We start from the raw sequence: 18403 nt of genomic DNA, 5'->3' as shown, positions 1-18403 counted from the left end.
TAATAGGGATTTTTCTAAGGAACAAAGCCTAACACATTATTGTTTTCCTTCTATCTCATACCCCACAGAGCTTCTCTCATTCTTTTGGAGTTTTTGGGAAAATCATTCTCTTTAGAACAGACTAATTCAAAGTGCATGAAGACTTTCAAATAAAATCATAAAATCAGTTTCTTAAATATAATCCTTTACTTGGTTTCTAAAAAAAATTATTGTAATGAGCCATATGTTGCTACATCATCAAATAAGCAAAGTAATATTTGGGATGTAGGGGTTCCATAATTATCTTTTCCTTAGTCTGAATTCTCAGTTCAACTTTATTCATCTGCAAAAAAAGATACATTTTTTTAAGAGTTAGGAAATTAGAGAATGTGCTTCCTCACCTCTTATAAGAGGTATGCAGCACCTAAGTGCTCAAGGAATTTTTGGAAAATACTACACACATACTTGTTGATGAAATTAGGCCACATGTTCCTGTTGAGAGATTACATAGTGTAATGTAAATCAGAAGATGATTGGTTTGATTCTTGCTGTCAGAATTGTTCATGACATAACCATGTAAGTTAATACATGCTCCAGTTTTACAGTGGAAGAAATGAGAGACAACATTTCATTCTTTCACATAAAAGAAGAACTCTTGGAAGTGTAGGCCATGTGAATGTAGCATGAGTAATGTAAACATTTAGTCGATTATTTGTAATGGTTTTATTAAAGTAAATAAGCAGTTCTAATGAAACTGTTTCTCAAAGTTGATTTTTTAAAATCTTAAATTGCCTGATATAGCTCCCTTTGAGTGAAATTGATGAGCTTTTTTACTTATTATATCGGTATTTATCTTTTGAGAGTAGAAATTAAGTCCCTTCCACCACTACTTTGAATTTTGTGCATAAAGAGATATTTTTCTTGAAGTGCTACCAACTTTAAAAGTCCCTTGACCAACATGGCTTATTTGGTGAACTTGATATCCAAATGTAGGCAGTATTTTGAAAGAAATAAACTAATCCTGTCAATGTTATTTTAAACATACATTTGTGCTTAATTTTGCATTCTTCTGAGAGACTTTGTCTCGATAGCTCACAACAAAAAGGAGATTTAGCAGTCCTCCTGCTGAAGTGATTCTAATAGACAAAGTAATTCGCGTTACTAAATGGATTTACTCAGGACTCAGGAAAAAAAATGACAAAAATAAATAAACCATGAAAAACTAAAATAATAAATAAGGTTTCTTCCTTCCAAAATTAATTACCTAGTTTTCCTCATAGAAAGGCTCAAAAATACTTTAATGAATTTCTATAACTTTTATAATATTCTTAAAACATTCTCCATCCTCCACCTCCGGACCGAAAATGAAACTGGAAATAGCTTTTCTCTCTTGTTCATTTACAATGAATTTGTAAACCACTCTAGCAAAAGCATGTATGTCTTAACGTCCAGTATAGGCACTATTTCCCATTTATTTGACGTTTAGAACAATTGTTTCCCATTAGTATCTTGAAATTTGTGTCCAAACTAAATGGAGACTATTTTTTTAAACTTTGCCAAATATATTTATCTCTCCAGTTCTTTACAGTGTCTTAAACATTAGGTTTAATCTTCCATTTTTCATCAAATCAGGGCCTGCTTATTTGTTAAATTATTCAAAATTTAAATTCCAGTAAATTACTCTTTCCCCGCTTGGAGAGCGGGCAGAGGTTAAGGGATTAGGACGCAAGGCTAAATAATGAACTAACCAATTCTCATACAAGAATAATAAAGCCTATTAAAGTTATTGGATAAGGTATTCATCAGGGAACCCCTCATCCCAGGTGATTCACAGCTTTCTCTGTTCCTTATATCCTTGAAGAATAGTTACTATATAAATAAACGCAAACATGAAGTGATATGAAATGTATTCTATGTATTTTTAATGTAATCCTGAAATATTGTAAACTTCTATCCATAAAATCTAGGGATGTCTATGAAATTGCTGTATGAATAGTTTTGCCTCTGCACACAAGCATGTTGCATCTCCATATTAAGCACTTCATCAACATCCTATTCAGGATTTCAGCTGGTTTTTTTAGGCTAATTTTGTATTTTATAATAGTGACATTTACAGAGTATTTTACTGAATTTAAATCATGGGAACTAATTATGCTATTAAAAGAAATTAAGAAGCCTTTGGTAATATGTTGTTGTCTATAATCGCATTAATTTTCTGCTTTAGAGAAGTAGGAATAATCTTTGAAACAGGATTTATTTCATATTTCCTGGAGTTAACAATAATAAGACCCACCTAAGGATTTTTTGTGTGTTCTCTATTTTATAGTATTCATTTTCTTATAGTTACTCTAATACATATGTAAACTGAATGCAAACATAGATATAGACATGCCTTATCTTTAATTTTTATACTAGGTAATAGAAATATGAGAGCATGGATAATGTGGATGGAATGTGTGATTATTTAACATTTTTCTACTTGTAAATATTTTTGTATTTACTTTCCACTTCAAGAAAGTGTGCATTGTGCCAGTTATTTATAATCTGAAATTCTTCAGAGCCATCATTCACCAGAATTTTTGTTCAAAGAGCAACAGAATCCCACAGCTAAAACACAGTGGGACACTTTAAAATGTTGTTCCAAATTTAGTGCTTTCTAAATGTTAACTCCAGGTTCTCTGGAGAAACTTCTGTTTCTTCTAAAAACAAACCCTTGGGTGGAGAAAAAATATAATGTTTTCTCAATCTAGGGGTGAATTAGAAATAAAAGTGTGGAATCAAGTTACAGTCTCAGAAATAATCAGGTTATTAATGGCAGTTGAATTAATTTGATATTTTTAAGAAGAGTGAGGTTGGTAAATTTGGGTAACATATCCACATACCTATACTGAAGAAAATTGACTTTGGCATGTCTGTATAAGCCGATATTGGTTCTTGTCTAACCATTCCTTCTTTTTCTAGTCTTTTATAGAAAATAGCAAATTCTTTGAACAGTATGAAGTGACCTACCAGATCCTGAAACAGACAGCTGAGATGTACGTCAAAGCTGATGGTTCAGGTAAAACACAAGACAGAATTTGTTTCGGTATTGAATACAGCAACATTTAGAATATACAGGTTTCTGTATGATCAAATCATTTTTTTCTCTGCAGAATCTTTGTGTGACCATGCCACTGGCCTGGAAAGCACATAAAGGATTCAGTCTCCTTGGCTTTGTTCAATGCCTAGCCTGTATAATTATACGCCTCTGTGTGTGTGTGTGTGTGTGTGTGTGTGTGTGTGTGTGATCTTCTAAGAGAGAGGAAAATAAGCATTCATTTTCTAAATTGTAATGTTCAAACCTTTTTTAATTTCCAATGGTTAGAGGCAAAAATATAAACTAACTGAATAATATAATGAAATAAATGAAAACTTAAGTTAGTGTAAAGACAATTATAAAATGTGTCTGTTTCAATTTGCAGATATAGCTGTCATATTTGCTGAAAATGAAGTACAGCATTTGTGATTATACTATATATGTGTCTATCTGAGTGCGTGTAAAATGAAAATATATCATTTATTGCATCCCATTTATCAGGCATTTTAAATGTATCATTGTCTTTAATCTTTATACCTATGAATACCTATGAATACCTATGAATAAGATATAATGTGTCCCCAACATTAGCTGAATGTAATTCTAACATAACATCTGTTGAATTTAAAATCCTAGGAAGAATTATGAACGCACACCAGTGTATAGGCACTAGAAAAAAGGTGTGGTGGATTTAAAATGTAAAATAAGGACTATAATTTGTTTTGTCTGTTTCAGTGGAAGAAGCTGAGAATGTGATGAAATTCATGAATGAAACCACTGCCCAGTGGAGGAACCTCTCAGTGGAAGTCAGGAGCGTGCGGAGCATGCTGGAAGAGGTCATTGCCAACTGGGACCGATACAGCAATACCGTGGCTAGTCTTCAGGCTTGGCTAGAGGATGCTGAGAAAATGCTGAATCAGTCAGAACATGCCAAAAAGGTAAGACTGCTTCTTACAAAAGGAAACAGGCATAGGTGAGTTTAGAAATAGGAGACTCTCACAGCAAAGTTCTCTAGGGAGTGTTATATATTTGCACACGTGTTACAAAAATCTTGATTTTGCCTGAGAAGCTGAATTTTCAGGTTAGTAAATTATTTTAGGCCAAGAAATACACTGCTTTATAAAATTTATGTTAAAACAGCGTTTGACTCCTGCGTTCAGAAGAGCAGTAACCAGTGGAGCGGCAGCCAAACCCAGTGCACAGCAGAGGGCGTTATATGCACAGTAAGATCTGGGCTTGGAGGGGCAGGTCCAGGGCACAGCCTCTGAGGATTTGTTAATTTCAGCAAGGATGGAAACAACTTTGGCTAACATAACACTAAATCTGTGTGATAGCACGCACTGGTTCAAAAGACGGGTCACCACATTTTTGTCTCTTTGGATATTCTTTTTGGATTTTTATCAACCCTCAGTCAACGATCTTATTCTGGGTAAAAGTGCTTTTTTACTCTCCGTTACAGATGTGTATGATTTTTTGCAAGAGATACTATTTTACTTTAATATCACATACATTAAAATATCACATGAAATGGACTGATTTCTGTATATACACTTCTTAATGGGAGCCTGGTATTTCCTCATGGAAAAAGAATTTATATGTAAAAGATTAAAATGCCAGATTCCCATTAGAAGTATAGTACTTATATTAGAATTACTGCTTGTCATACAAGATTGGCTCTTTGATTATTGTGTTATATAAATAGATGTATAATTTTTGTATGTTTTCCCACTCTGCATTTCATATAAAGTATTTTTGTGTAGCTGAGCAACTGTAACCCACACAGATTTTGGCTTTTCTGATTAGACTGGCAGTGCCCTAGTAGATGTCATATGTGTTAATTTCATCCAAGGGAATATAACCACCAGAAACAGAATTGTTCTCATCTATTTATGTAGAAAGTCCTCCCACACATGGCTTATGAAATCTATTTTGAGTTATCTTCAGTGTCCTTGGTTTTTAACTGTGGTGTGTATGTGTATATGTGCACATGCACACATGCATTTAACTCCAAACCAAGTAGAAGCTGTTCTGTCACCAAGTGTGTAACCTTAAATAAGGAAGGATGTCATTGTATTAAGTGCTCTTGGCCCAGATAATTAATTTTTAAATTCTTTCCTTCAAGGGTTTATCTTCGTGATTGTTAATTATCTTCATGTACTATATTCAGATTTTAAAATCAAAAGTTAGGAATTCCCTGGTGGAAATAGATGTTCTTATAAAAAGACATTCAGCATTTCTAGTTCATATTTTTGAACTTCTTTATTAAAAATTTCCATTTTGGAAGACATTTAGGATTCACCTTTAAATTTGTGCAAATTTTAGAGAAAAGATATTTCTTAGTCTGATTATTTTGGTATCCTTTATTAACTTTTTGTTTATGGTTTACAATAGTGTGCATTGTTTCTTTTTTTCTTTTTCTTTTCTTTTTTTTTCTTCTATTCTTGTCATGAAAACGATGGGGTTTTTTAAATTTACTTATTTATTTTTATTGAGGTATAGTTGTTTTACAATGCTGTGTTAGTTTCTACTGTACAGTGAAGTGGAGTTCCCTGTGCTATACAGCAGGTTCTCATTAGTTATCTATTTTATACATATTAGTTTATATATATTAGTTTATATATGTCAATTGTTTCTTGTTTAGGATTTTTTTCGAAATTTGCCTCATTGGATACAGCAGCACACTGCCATGAACGATGCTGGCAATTTTCTGATTGAAACATGTGATGAGATGGTTTCCCGTGATCTCAAACAGCAGTTACTATTGCTGAATGGACGATGGAGAGAGTTGTTTATGGAAGTCAAGCAAGTATGTTTTTCAAATCTATTTATGCCTAGAACATGCATGCGTCATAAATGTTGTGAGAAAGTCTGTTTAGAGACTTTTATTGTTATAGCACGGGCTTATTAAGGCAGAGTACAGATGTGTTTAGAACCATTATGTTTATATTTGGTCCTTGATTCTTTCCCGTTTGTAGTGGAGGAACATAACAGAAACGTGTAGCTTGATTAAAGATTATGTTGACATATGGAGCTTACTTATATAGAATGATTCATGCCTCAAATCATAATTCTTTGCTTCTCTGCTAGTTCCTTTCTTCTTTTCACAGTAATTGGACTAACTTCAAGTGTATCTAAAATAAGAATCAGGAATGAGAGTCTTTCCTACCTCCTAACAATTCCAGAGAGTATGTACAAGTGAAAGTTACAAGCTTCCAGAGTCTTGGCTTCACGGTTTTTGATGTTACCCCCTCTCTCTTCTTAACAGTATGCTCGAGCTGATGAGTTGGACAGAATGAAGAAAGAATACACAGATTGTGTTACTACCCTGTCTGATTTTGCAACTGAAGCCCTTAGGAAACTTTCAGAGCACTTAGAAGTCTCTTTTATTAATGTCAAGTTATTAATTCAAGACTTGGAGGTGAGCTGGTTTTTTGGAACACAAAGTGAAAAACCAGTTGTATTGTGAAAAGAAAGATCAGTGAAGTTACTTATCCGTTGCCAAAGCTGTTTCTGTGCCTCCCTGACATCATTTTGACATGGGTACCTATCCTGATTTGCACCTCCCATAAAAAAATCTATTTGAATTTTTTAAAGATGTGTATTGACCATAGAGTAACTTCAAAATAGTGTTTTAATTGAGATTTTGTATTTTCTGCAACCAAATTATAAAGTACTAGGAAAAAAACAGATGTTTGGAGAGAACACCGCTACATAAATGCCTCCAATGATAAAGGATTTACCAAATGAATTGTGCTATTTACATATTTTGAATACTCTGCAGCTCTCAAAAATTAAGTAATGTAAGAATATTAATGACATAGAAAGGCTTTTCCAATATACTATTAAGTAAGAAAAGCAAAAAATATCATCCTTTTTTTGGTAAAATTAAAAAATGAGTGTAAACACACACAAGAAAAATTTTAATTTTGTTCAGTAATTTTAGCAGAGCCTTGAGGTGGTATGGATTTTGGCTCTGGTGTGAGAAAAATGTATACATTTTCTTTAACTTATTATCTCTAATTTATAAATTTCTGCAATGACAATGTGTTATTTTTTTAAAAGAAAAAGTAAGTTGTTTAATTTTTAAAATTGGAGGAATTGCCCTAAATTGCTAACATACATTTACCTGATATAATGTTTACATACTGCATTAACATATGTATTTTGAAAGTGTAAAGATTACTTCGGCTTATCTTTATGTTAATTTAAGGATTATGGTGACTTTTAAAGGAAACATTTATTTGTATGATATTACTAGTATATCATATATTAGTAACGAAGGAAAGTAGTAATTGGAATCTCCAAAAGATTATTACAAGTATAGAGTTTTATTCAGTGCATACTGCTTTGTGTCCAGTTGTAGAATCTTGAAATTAAGAGGAAATGTATCATGTGATAATGTAGCTGTTTCAATGATTCGTGTAGGATGTTGAGCAAAGGGTGCCTGTCATGGACGCTCAGTATAAGATGATTACAAAGACAGCGCACCTCATTACCAAAGAGATCTCCCAAGAAGAAGCTAATGAAATGTTCGCAACCATGTCTGGGCTCAAAGAGCAGCTAACCAAGGTGGGAAAATACTTTAAAGTGTGGGACCATCACTGCCTTCAGCTCACTTTACTCCTCCTTTCTCACCTGGGCAAATCATTTACTTGTCAGCAGATCATGTTTTTATTTCTTATTGAAATTCTTCATCTAGTAATTTTGTCATGAGTTTTAAGAATGAAACTATGGAGCTGATACCTCTGTTAATTTAAAAGTACTAGCAGCTGTATTTTAATAGAAAGATAGATCTTCTCTGGGAGGACAGAGGACCAGTTAAAAGTGATAAAGCAGGAAGCAAGGGGAGAAGAATAGGAGGAGGAAGGAGTAAAAAGACATCATATATTTAAATGAGAAGGAATTCCCAAATACCTTTTATTGAGATGTATTTGACATACCTCCAGGCTAAGATTATTTATGCGGTTTTTTGCTTACATAGCCACAATGCAGTGAAAATTCTCTTCTCTTCATCTCACAGAGCTCACCTAGGATTTGATATATACATTTATGCCACTTCTGTGCAGGAAACTCAATGAATATCAAGCACTAGCTACAAGCCTTTTCTATTCTATTGAGGGATTTTCCTTAAGAGTTTTCGAAGTTTCATTGGAATTTTTATCTATCTGAAGTTGAATTTTATGAAGATGATTCTGTTGGCAAAGTCCACTTAGACTGGGTAATTAATATCTGGTAAAAGAAAGGAGTGATTATATAAGTGAATAAAAAAATTTCAAAATGAAGAATTGGACAAGAAAGGAAAAGTTAGCAGAAAACCCTGTTAATTAGGAAAGGAAAAGTAGAAAGAGAATAGCTGATATGAAATCAGCTGTAGAATAAATGAGATAGGTGAAAATAGGAAGAATCATGGCCATGAAAAAGAAAATTTTGTCAAGCTGGTATATATGAGAATGTTAATTTTAAATTCTTTCAGACATTCAAGTTAAGGTTATTTATAGTGATCAGGTACAATTTGGAGTCAACATTATCAATTGGATAACCTTCAAGAAGCCTTTAGAGCCCCATCTTGGGCTGGCACATCTCAGCCTTGGTTGGGTTTAGCGGTTTAGGGCAACTTTTGAGAAAACAAGTTACTCCTTTAGACATACGTAAGTCATCATGCTTTCTTAACTGCTGCATTAGATGTAGCATCTTGGTAAGTTTCCTGTCATATCGAGGGAAGACTTCTAAAGCATACTGATTTTTGTACATGTCAGTAGATTCTCTTTATTCTGTTCAGTAATTTTAGCAGAGCCTTGTGGCAATAGGACAGTAGCTTTCTTTAGATTATTTTCTCCTTCAGGCAGTGCATCCAAGAGCATGAGGATGATTATAGTGTAAGGGAAAAAACAAATGGTCTTCTAATGAGTACTTAATTTCCTTTCCTTGATTTCCAAAAGCAATACTTTGGGGGCAACTCTAAGTAAAATAAGGAGGACAGGAAGTTCTTGCAGGATTGTATAAGGTCCTGGATTCCGACATAAATGTGACAAGGCAGACACTTTAGGGAGATCTTCGTCTCCAGGAGCTCATCATGAAGATAAAGGCAATGCAGATGTATAAACTAACAGCATTTTCTGAAAGACAAGTAACAGATGAGGGCTGGGTCAATTCAGACTAGGGAGACATCTTCTCGCATGAGAACCTTTGTGAATAAATTTGTATATGACATGAACGCCTGGAATGAGTGGGATGTGGATAGGGAAAGAGTAGCAAAGCATGGCGCTAGGAGGCGGTTAGGAAAGCACAGCACCTCTCTGTGAAGAAGGAGTCAACACGTTTGTAAGATTGTCTAGAGTTAAGGGATCAAGTAGTGGAGTTCTTAAAAATAAAGTTGGAAGGTACAGGTTGGTCTAGATAATGTAATTCATGAGTGTCTTAGGTCAGATTTTGAGGCCAAAGTGCAGATGGGTTGCAGAGTTTATGAAGTGGAATTTGATGTCATCTGGCTCACTAACATCATTTAGATGAGCAAGTGCTATGCAGACGGACGATTTAGATGAATTTTCATGAGAAAACTCCATAGCGTTTACTTGTCTCAGTGGTAGAGGAGTAGTGATTTTTTTTTACATCAAAATTTAATAATATACAGGAAATATCATTAAACAATGTCTTTGGAGATCTGTAAGCACAAAATGATCCTATACTGAAGAAAACATTCCCGAGAGCTGTGAATAGTACCCTGAGCTTGTGGCCCTTAATGGCCTTTAATGGAATTTTTGTCTTTGTATTTTTAAAGGTCAAAGACTGTTATTCCCCTCTCCTTTGTGAGTCTCAGCAGCTGTTGATACCATTGGAGGAATTAGAAAAGCAGATGACGGTCTTTTATGACTCACTTGGGAAAATCGATGAAATTATGACAGTTCTTGAGCACGAGGCACAATCCAGTGCTCTTTTTAAACAGAAACATCAGGTAAGGAAAATTCCCTTTCAGGAGACATAGTTAATTTAATGCACATGCAATAAGATGCCTGTAATGATAGAATTCAGTGACAGGACAAGAAACCTTTTTATAGAATAGTACGGGCGACTCAAAACAAAAACACTTGTCCAACGCTGAAAACCCTATCTACCACAGATAAAATAAAAATTTTATATCTCTCTATATATTTATATAGATAAAAATTTTATAGATAAATTTTAAATCATGTGTATTTAGCTATATAAGAATAAATAATTGCCTTCCATTTCTATCCAGTGTCTATCATCTGTGTCTTATGAGATCTTTTCTTGCCTCTAGGACTGGGCCTGTTTACATGACCATAAAATTTTGGAAATATATTTGGAGTGATAATCATTTTTCTTTGTCTCATTTTCAGTAAGCAGATCTGTATGCAGAACAGCCTGCTACTGAGTGTGGCAGTTAATTGACTTATTTAGTTGGTTTATTATAAATGAACTTATGCCTCAGAGGAGGGTGAAACTGATGGGCAAAAGGTTTGCCACTGTATTCACTGAAATAGACTCATGGGAGGAAGGCAGCATCACTTAGCAGAAAGAGCAGAGAGTATCTTAAGTGAGTCAGACAGGTATTTAGATCCGATACAGCAGATTGCAGAGCCTTAATTAGCTTTATTTCCTCACCTTATAAAGGGGGGTGGTGGTACCTAAGTTTAGAACTTCTCGTGGAGATTACAGTAAATCTTCTATAAGGTGACTAACCCATTAAAGCACATACCCTATAACTGGTAGCAACTAATATTTATTATTATTATTATAAATGGTAAGCTACAATGATTAGACCACCAAGCCCTATTCTAATGGGTTCTCATCTCATTGGATAAAGATTGTTTTTCATTTTGAAGTCACAGTGCCACTTCTTAAGTTCCCAGCTTGCTGTAAGTTACCATCAAAGAATCCTTCCATGATTAAAATTGTATGTAGTATTTTATTAATAATAATAAATATGTTACTTTTTTACCTCCTAAATCTTCAAAAGGAAAAGATATCCTTATTCTGTTTTCCTAGAACAAAACAGATATCTTGCTCTTAATATCTGCATCTAAGTTACCCAAACTGGTATCCAATAAGCAGTTTGAAATATTTTTTCAAAGCAGTTAAGGATGTTGAAGTGCAGATGGTGTAGATTCGCGTCAACAGGACTGCTTGCCTTGGGCCGAGCTGAATGGCTTCCATGTTGTCTAGGGCAGAAATCTCCAGGATCCCAGGTTACAGTCAGAGGTGGAAGGGCCTGTGAGTCACCATTGCTTCTCATCTGCAAATGTGTGACAATTGCCAAGTCCTCCCAGGCCCACTGATCTGCTGCCTTTTGTGTTAGGATCTGGGGTCCACCATTTTATTAATGAGGTTGATAGCTTGCAAACCTTAGGAATTCAAACGTTGTGTATTTTAGGATACACAAATGACGTATCATCTGCTGCATGTGACTCTTTCAGTAAAGCATTTATAATGTGCATTGGTATTAAATGTATTGAGTCAGATTATAGCCCGATATGTAGATTGATCACATTATTGTTCTTTCAGTAAATTATGGACCTATTAGTTAGTTGGAGGAACGCAGACACCAGGCAAATAACAATGTTGACGCTCCGCCTTTCTCTTGATGTTAATAAGATGGGCATGAAATGTAAAATATTCAGAAAACTCAATGTGACATTTAAGTGCCTCATGTAAAAAGCACTGACTTTAGTGATTGCTTAAAATTGTGCTCATCTGAAAAGCAGTACTTCTCTATACTTTCGATTTTACTTATTGCTGATTAAAAGCCTAAAAGCTATATAATGCTGTTTTTATTGTTTTGTAATGGTTACTCTCTTTCTTTCTTGCCCTTTTAAATACTATTGTTGTGGGTTTCCTTTCCCTGTAGGAACTGTTAGCTTGTCAAGAAAGCTGTAAGAAAGCCATGACTCAAATTGAGAAAGGCAGTCATAGTGTTCAGAAGTTTGTGACCTTGAGCAACGTGGTAACGCATTTTGATCAGACGAAGCTACAGAGAAAGATTGCAGATGTGCATGTTGCTTTTCAAGTAAGTTCTCTGCCTGCTTTAGAGATGTGAATGAGGGAAGATTCCAAGAAGGGGGAGGTGTAATCATCACGCTTCACGTCTTCATTCTCGATAAACGCCTCATCTACTGGTGTTTGGAAACCAATCATTTTACTTCTTTCTCTAATATTGATTAATATTTAAAAGGGTTGATTATTCTCATCATAGTGAAATGTGTTCCTTCCAAGTGTTTTTTGAAAGAAACAATCCTCTTTACCAAAATGACATTTTCAGTAATGAGAGATCAGTATCCCATTCTGATTATTTTTTAAATCAAGAACATGGTAAAGAAAACTGGAGATTGGAAGAAACATGTGGAAACCAACAGCCGCTTGATGAAGAAGTTTGAGGAGTCTCGAGCAGAATTGGAGAAGGTGCTGCGGATGGCTCAGGAGGGCCTGGAGGAGAAGGGGAATCCGGAAGACCTCCTGAAGAAGCACACCGTGAGTGCATCTTGCACACGGGGCCCCTTGACCTGGAGACACGGGCAGACCATCTTGGATGAAAAATAAAAAGAACATAATGATCTAATACAGAGAAGGAGAAAGAGACAGAGAGAGACACACACAGAGAGAGAAGAAGAAGAAGAAGATGGAGGAGGAGGAGGAGAAGGAGGATGGGGAGGAGAGGGAGGAGGGGGGAGGTTAAAGGGGGAGAAATGATTTATGAAGGCAGAAACTTTTTAGGTATGAGACCCACAGAAATGGTGGCAAAAAGAACCTCAAGAGCAGCTGATGAGCTGCTTTATAATTGGTCATTCTTAAGCCCCTAGAGTAGTAGAGAATCATAGGATAGATAATTCAGGCTCTCCAAACTACTAATTCATTATTTAGCTGAAAATCTCTTTCACTACCAACATATTCTTTTTAAGAGATAGCTTTAGGTGGATGGCTGAGTCTTTGTACTAATTTCATAAATCCGCCATATCACGGTATAGATGCCGTGTCACTTGAAGTTTGGTAGCTGATCTACAATTTGACCCAGTATTGTGAAGCCATCTCCCTGTTAATCATACTCATTTAAAGCGCATCAGTATTGAGAATATTAGTAATCTATTAAATGATGTATGGAGATGATGGGCCCTCTGAGAACATATATTTTGAGTTACTTTTCCTGGAATTTCAGTGGATATATGTATAAAACACACTCTCAAATAACGAATGCAATGTATCTGTGATGCAGCTGACTGGATTTAGGGTTAATGTGCATGACCATCCAACATCTCATTCAAGTTTATACAACTCTACTGTGTGGTACTTTCTTTTGAATCGTTGTTTCAAAATATCTCTGCATATACAGACTTAGTCATGTGTGTTTGTGCACGTGTTGTATTCGTCTGCTCAGCCTACCATAAAAAATACACAAGCTGGGTGGCTTAAGGAGCAGGTATTTATTTTCTCAGTTCTGAAAACTAGAAGTCTGAGGTTAGGGTGTTAGCCTGTCTGGGTTCTGGTGAGGACTCTTCCTGATGTGCAGTTGGTCACCTTCTCACTGTGTCCTCACATGGCAGAGATAGATGGAGTAAGATCTTTAATGTCTCTCCTTATAAGGACACTAATTCCTTCAGGAGGGACCCACCCTCATGACCTCATCTAAACCTAATCACCTCCCAAAGGCCCCACCTTCAAATATCATCACATTGCAGGTTAGAGGTCAACATATGAATTTAGTGGGACGAGGTGGTGGGGACGGGGCAGCACGATTCAGTCCACGGCCTGTGTGCCCGTATGTATGCTTGGTGTGGGTGCAGAAATGACTCATGATGAACCAGGAGGCCTGGAACACATTGCAATTAGGGAGGGAGGAATTGTGAGGCTTAGTCCTGGCTTCTGCTCAGCTCTTCTTTTAGCAAAGAGGAACTAAAGCTCTATCACTGTGGGATCAAGTTTTAGGATCTCCCATTGGCTTTCTAGAATATTCTACCAAATTTGAAAACTGCAAAGATTTTTTTTCTAAAAAATAAAAAGCTCTAGTTGAATTTCAGATCTGGTAGCTTCTGACTCATAACTATAGATAATTATAGTTTGTTCCTGAGAGAGAAATGGTAGCTTCCTGGAAAGTTTGAAGAGGGCAGCGGCTGGCTAAGAGGCTTGTTTAGCAGCGTGACTCCTTCACTGCCTAGTGTGTGATGCTGCCTTTATTCTGCCCAACACTCTTAACCATTTTCCCCCTCTCCATGCCAGGAGTTTTTCAGTCAGCTCGATCAGAGGGTGCTCAATGCTTTCCTGAAAGCTTGTGACGAACTCACCGACATTCTCCCTGAGCAGGAACAGCAGGGCCTGCAGGAAGCCGTTAGAAAGCTCCACAAACAGTGGAAGGTGAGTCAGGACAACATGGGAACGTTGTGTGTCTTGGATGATGGGAGAGAACGTGAGGGTTTGAAGGTTGAATTGCAAGAGAAATTAAGAAATCAGGGAAAGTTGTCATAGTTACTTTTCCCATTGAAAAAGCTGAACTTGAATAAAGCAGAGTAAAATATTGATATAATTTTGTTTTTCCTATTTTTAAGTAGCATCAATTTTATCATATTATTTAAGAGTACTCCTTTTCTTTTCCGGATTATTTTTGGGGACAGGAACATCAAGGGTTTAACTTTTTCAGCAGCACTTCATAAACTCTTCTTATCTTAGCTATGTTAGGTAGGCTACTGTTAGGTAGCCTACCTAACCTAGTATCTATATTATATATGTATATAAGTATATGTAAGTATGTATTATATATATCAATATATATTTGAAGTTTTCAAGGATTTTGACATCTGTTATGATCTGAAACATATAAATAAAAACATGTATTAGGCAAGGATTCAATGATGAACAAAGCATATTCCTTTTCCCCAAAGAGCTTAGATCCCAGTAAGGGAGACAATTAATTGCAAAATAATGAGTATATATATAATGAGTCCCAAAAAAGTGTAGGTAATATATTGATGAAAGCTTTGAAAGAGAGAAGCAGGCCCACTTGGAGAGTGGAAAAAGGTGAGGCAGGTAATTAGTTTTGAGCTAGGCCCTTAAAGAAGCAGCAGAGATCTGGGGGCGCCAGGAAGGAAGAAACAAAGCCAGAGGCTGTGCCAGTGGGGACATGGGGTCCACAGGGCTCAGCCTGACTGGAGTGTCTTGCTCTGGGCTTGTTGCATGGAAAGTGACTTCAGAATCTGCATGTCAGGAGAAGCAGCTGCAGGATAACAAAGGCCCTTTGAGGGTGTCATCCTTGAGATGGACTGGAGGAAGCTGCTCTAGCAGCAGGTTCACAAGTGCTGCTACGAAGGAGCATTGAGTGGTGAATTTCATATGTGTTATACAAAGGAGCCACAGGGTCCAGAAGACAGGCAGCTGGAACACTCCATCAGGTTGTGTTATTGAAAACTTTCTGAATTTTTATTTTAATCTCATTAACATAGACCAAAAAATCAGCCCTTTGCATAAGAAAAAACACAGTTAAAGAAATACCTTTTTTTAAAAAATAACCAACAGGGACCTACTGTATTGCACAGGGAACTACAATCAATATTTTGTAATAACCTATAAGGTAAAAGAATATGAAAAAATGGATGTATATGTATGTATAACCGAATCACTTTGCTGTACACCTGAAACTAACACAACATTGTAAATCAACTCCACTTCAATAAAAATAAAAAAAACACCTTGTTACTTGCTAAATTTGAAAATTAAAAAAAAAAAAGATGCTTAAAGAAATCCAAGCTTTTAAAGATGCTTTTGAGACTTAACATTACCATAAGTGTACTATGGAATAGAGACCTATAATTGAAGGCTGTATTTTATTTTACTCACACACACTTACATGAAGCTCTCTAGGATATAATGTCCTATTCTTTCCAAAGCCCTATCTCATTTTCTCATCAGTTATTTCAGTATTTTATTTTAAAGGTAATCTTTTAAACGCCATAGGAGACAGGTTGGCTAAAATTAAATTGTAGGACGAAAGGTAATGATGAAGCTTATGCTTATATCAGAAAAGAATGTAGAAAGTTTCGTGTTGTTCCTGTGCTGGCTTGCTTGTTTTCTCAGCATGTGCTCCGAGGAAAAGAGGACATGGCAGGCGGTTGGAGCCGTGGGCTGCTTAATCCTGGCTTTTTCACTAATAAGGTTTCCTTGAGATCCCCCCCTTGTGTAGTGAGTGCAATATCTAAAGGGACTCATGCTAGGGAGAGAGTATGTGGAATCAGTGCGTGATTTAAATTTAGATTCAAATCCAGCTTTTCTATGTAACCCTGAGCCTCAATGGTCTAATCTTTAAAATAGGAACATTAATACTGTGTGTGGCTATTGTAAAAATTAAATAGTAATCACTGTGGAAACACCCACCTCACAGCAGGCTGAAAAGATTTGCTGTGATCCCAGTACTTAGAAAAGTACAAAGCACAGCAGCCCAGCGCAGACAACAGGGAATAAATCACCTTAGGGACTATTTCATGTTTTCTGCCACTTCAGTTGGAAATGTACATAATCAGGAATGGTACCTTATTTTTTGGAATCTTCCTGTGGCATGTAGGATCTTCAGGGAGAAGCTCCGTATCATTTGCTTCATCTGAAGATTGAGGTGGAGAAGAACAGGTTCTTAGCTTCTGTAGAAGAATGCAGAGCTGAGTTGGACCGAGAGACCAAGCTGGCGCCCCAGGAAGGCAGTGAAAAGATCATCAAAGAGCACAGGGTACGTCCTGACACGTCACAATGTTCCTTCAAGTATAGAACTGATACTTTCATTTGGGTCTGAAAACACTCAGTAGCTTAATTACTTTATACTGCTAGACTAGATGGGTGTCTGCTATGAATATAGGAAAGTCTTACATGGATTCTCACAGGGATTATATAAACGTTTATTGCTCATTAGATCTTCTTCAGTGACAAGGGTCCTCATCATCTCTGTGAGAAAAGGTTACAGCTCATTGAAGAACTGTGTCTGAAACTCCCAGTCCGGGACCCCGTACGGAACACACCTGAGACCTGTCACATGACCCTCAAGGAGCTCAGAGCTGCCATTGACAGCACCTACGCGAAGCTGGTGGAAGACCCAGACAAGTGGAAGGACTATGCTACCAGGTAGTCTTGGGCTTGTTCCCAGAGAAGGATGCAGTCTTTCCTGATTCCGTTAATTCAGACATCTTTGCTAAACAAGCCATGAAGTATGTTTCATCTCACGCAATAATTAGATGGTATAATTGCGTTTGTGCTCCAGTACAGAAATGCCTCATTTAATTTAAGGAGTGAGTTTCAGTCACAAAGTGACGCTCTTTACTTCCAAGTGACCCAGATGTTGTCCCTTTGAAGCAGAATTAGGCAATCCCTTTCTCCCCAGTTTCCTCACAAACCCCCAAATGGACTTCTGCATCTTGGGTTTCTGTCTCACTTGGGTGGAGACACGTGCGGTCAGATCTCTGGCGGTACCTGCCTCACTCCCACGTGCCCAGGCTCTGGGATGCATCTTCCTCCACCGCTCAGCTCCCTCTCCTCTGCTTTCTCTTTCCTCCAAATGACTGAGCACAGGGACAGCCAATCCTGCCCTAAGTTTTGTGTGGAAGGAACCATTGCCAGGAAATTGGTTAATAACTTTGCTAATGAGCTTAATGAAATCTGTTAGCCAGTTTTCTAATCAGTTGATTGTTAAATTTCCATGAATAAATTCAAAAGAGAATATGTATTCTAACCACAGGGGTATTTTCTCCCTTTAATAAGAAAATACCTGTGTTATTTCAGAATTTCTGAGTTCTCCTCTTGGATAACTGCAAAGGAGACCCAGTTGAAGGAGATCAAGAACGAGACCATCGATACTGCCAACCATGGAGAGATTAAATGTGCTGTAGAGGTAAGTTTTAGGCCTTTTTTGTTATTAGAAAATACCCATTAATAAAAAAAATAATGATAACAGTGTAACTGATGTTTTCTTTCTATAAAAAAAATTAACCTCCTGAAAATTGTCTTAAAATAAGTCTCCTCCTGTTACTGTGGAGAACTGCAGGGGTTTTTCCTATGGAATCATTGTTAGCTTTGAGATTTGGTCGTGCTCAGTGGTGCCTCTAATGCATCTTTAGCTAATGGGGAATCCTGAGAAGAAAATTGCACGCATGGGTGTACAACACAGCGGAGGTTTAAGAACTGTCATAGAAAACAAGAACACTATAGGTTTTTATACATTTTCAGCTACCCAAAAGCCCGGTTATAGAAAATGAGGGAATTGGGCAAGGTCACTAAGCATCATTTCTATGTCACTTTCAGCCTGGATTGGATCAGCCTCTGTGAGCAGGGGTACCACCTGATAAATCCAGCTAGGGCAACAGAACCTCA

The 18403-nt window shown here is 36.5% G+C and overlaps 1 protein-coding gene across 1 annotated transcript in view; it reads left to right on the top strand.

The window, feature by feature from the left end:
* The window catches only part of SYNE1 (spectrin repeat containing nuclear envelope protein 1), a 341186-nt gene that overhangs the window by 42671 nt on the left and 280112 nt on the right, over nucleotides 1–18403 (top strand). Inside the window, exons 13-24 of the mRNA XM_057737764.1 lie at nucleotides 2941–3037; nucleotides 3791–3993; nucleotides 5697–5861; nucleotides 6321–6473; nucleotides 7481–7624; nucleotides 9834–10007; nucleotides 11922–12080; nucleotides 12377–12541; nucleotides 14282–14416; nucleotides 16614–16772; nucleotides 16953–17161; nucleotides 17816–17924. Of these exons, the coding sequence (XP_057593747.1) occupies nucleotides 2941–3037; nucleotides 3791–3993; nucleotides 5697–5861; nucleotides 6321–6473; nucleotides 7481–7624; nucleotides 9834–10007; nucleotides 11922–12080; nucleotides 12377–12541; nucleotides 14282–14416; nucleotides 16614–16772; nucleotides 16953–17161; nucleotides 17816–17924 (1872 nt within the window). The remainder of the gene's footprint in view (nucleotides 1–2940; nucleotides 3038–3790; nucleotides 3994–5696; nucleotides 5862–6320; nucleotides 6474–7480; nucleotides 7625–9833; nucleotides 10008–11921; nucleotides 12081–12376; nucleotides 12542–14281; nucleotides 14417–16613; nucleotides 16773–16952; nucleotides 17162–17815; nucleotides 17925–18403) is intronic.

The sequence above is a fragment of the Hippopotamus amphibius genome, chromosome 6 (assembly GCF_030028045.1).
Source record: "Hippopotamus amphibius kiboko isolate mHipAmp2 chromosome 6, mHipAmp2.hap2, whole genome shotgun sequence".
In the NCBI taxonomy this organism is placed as follows: Eukaryota; Metazoa; Chordata; class Mammalia; order Artiodactyla; family Hippopotamidae; genus Hippopotamus; species Hippopotamus amphibius.
Note: the sequence above shows the minus strand (reverse complement) of the source record. Positions and strands in the feature narration are given on the sequence as shown.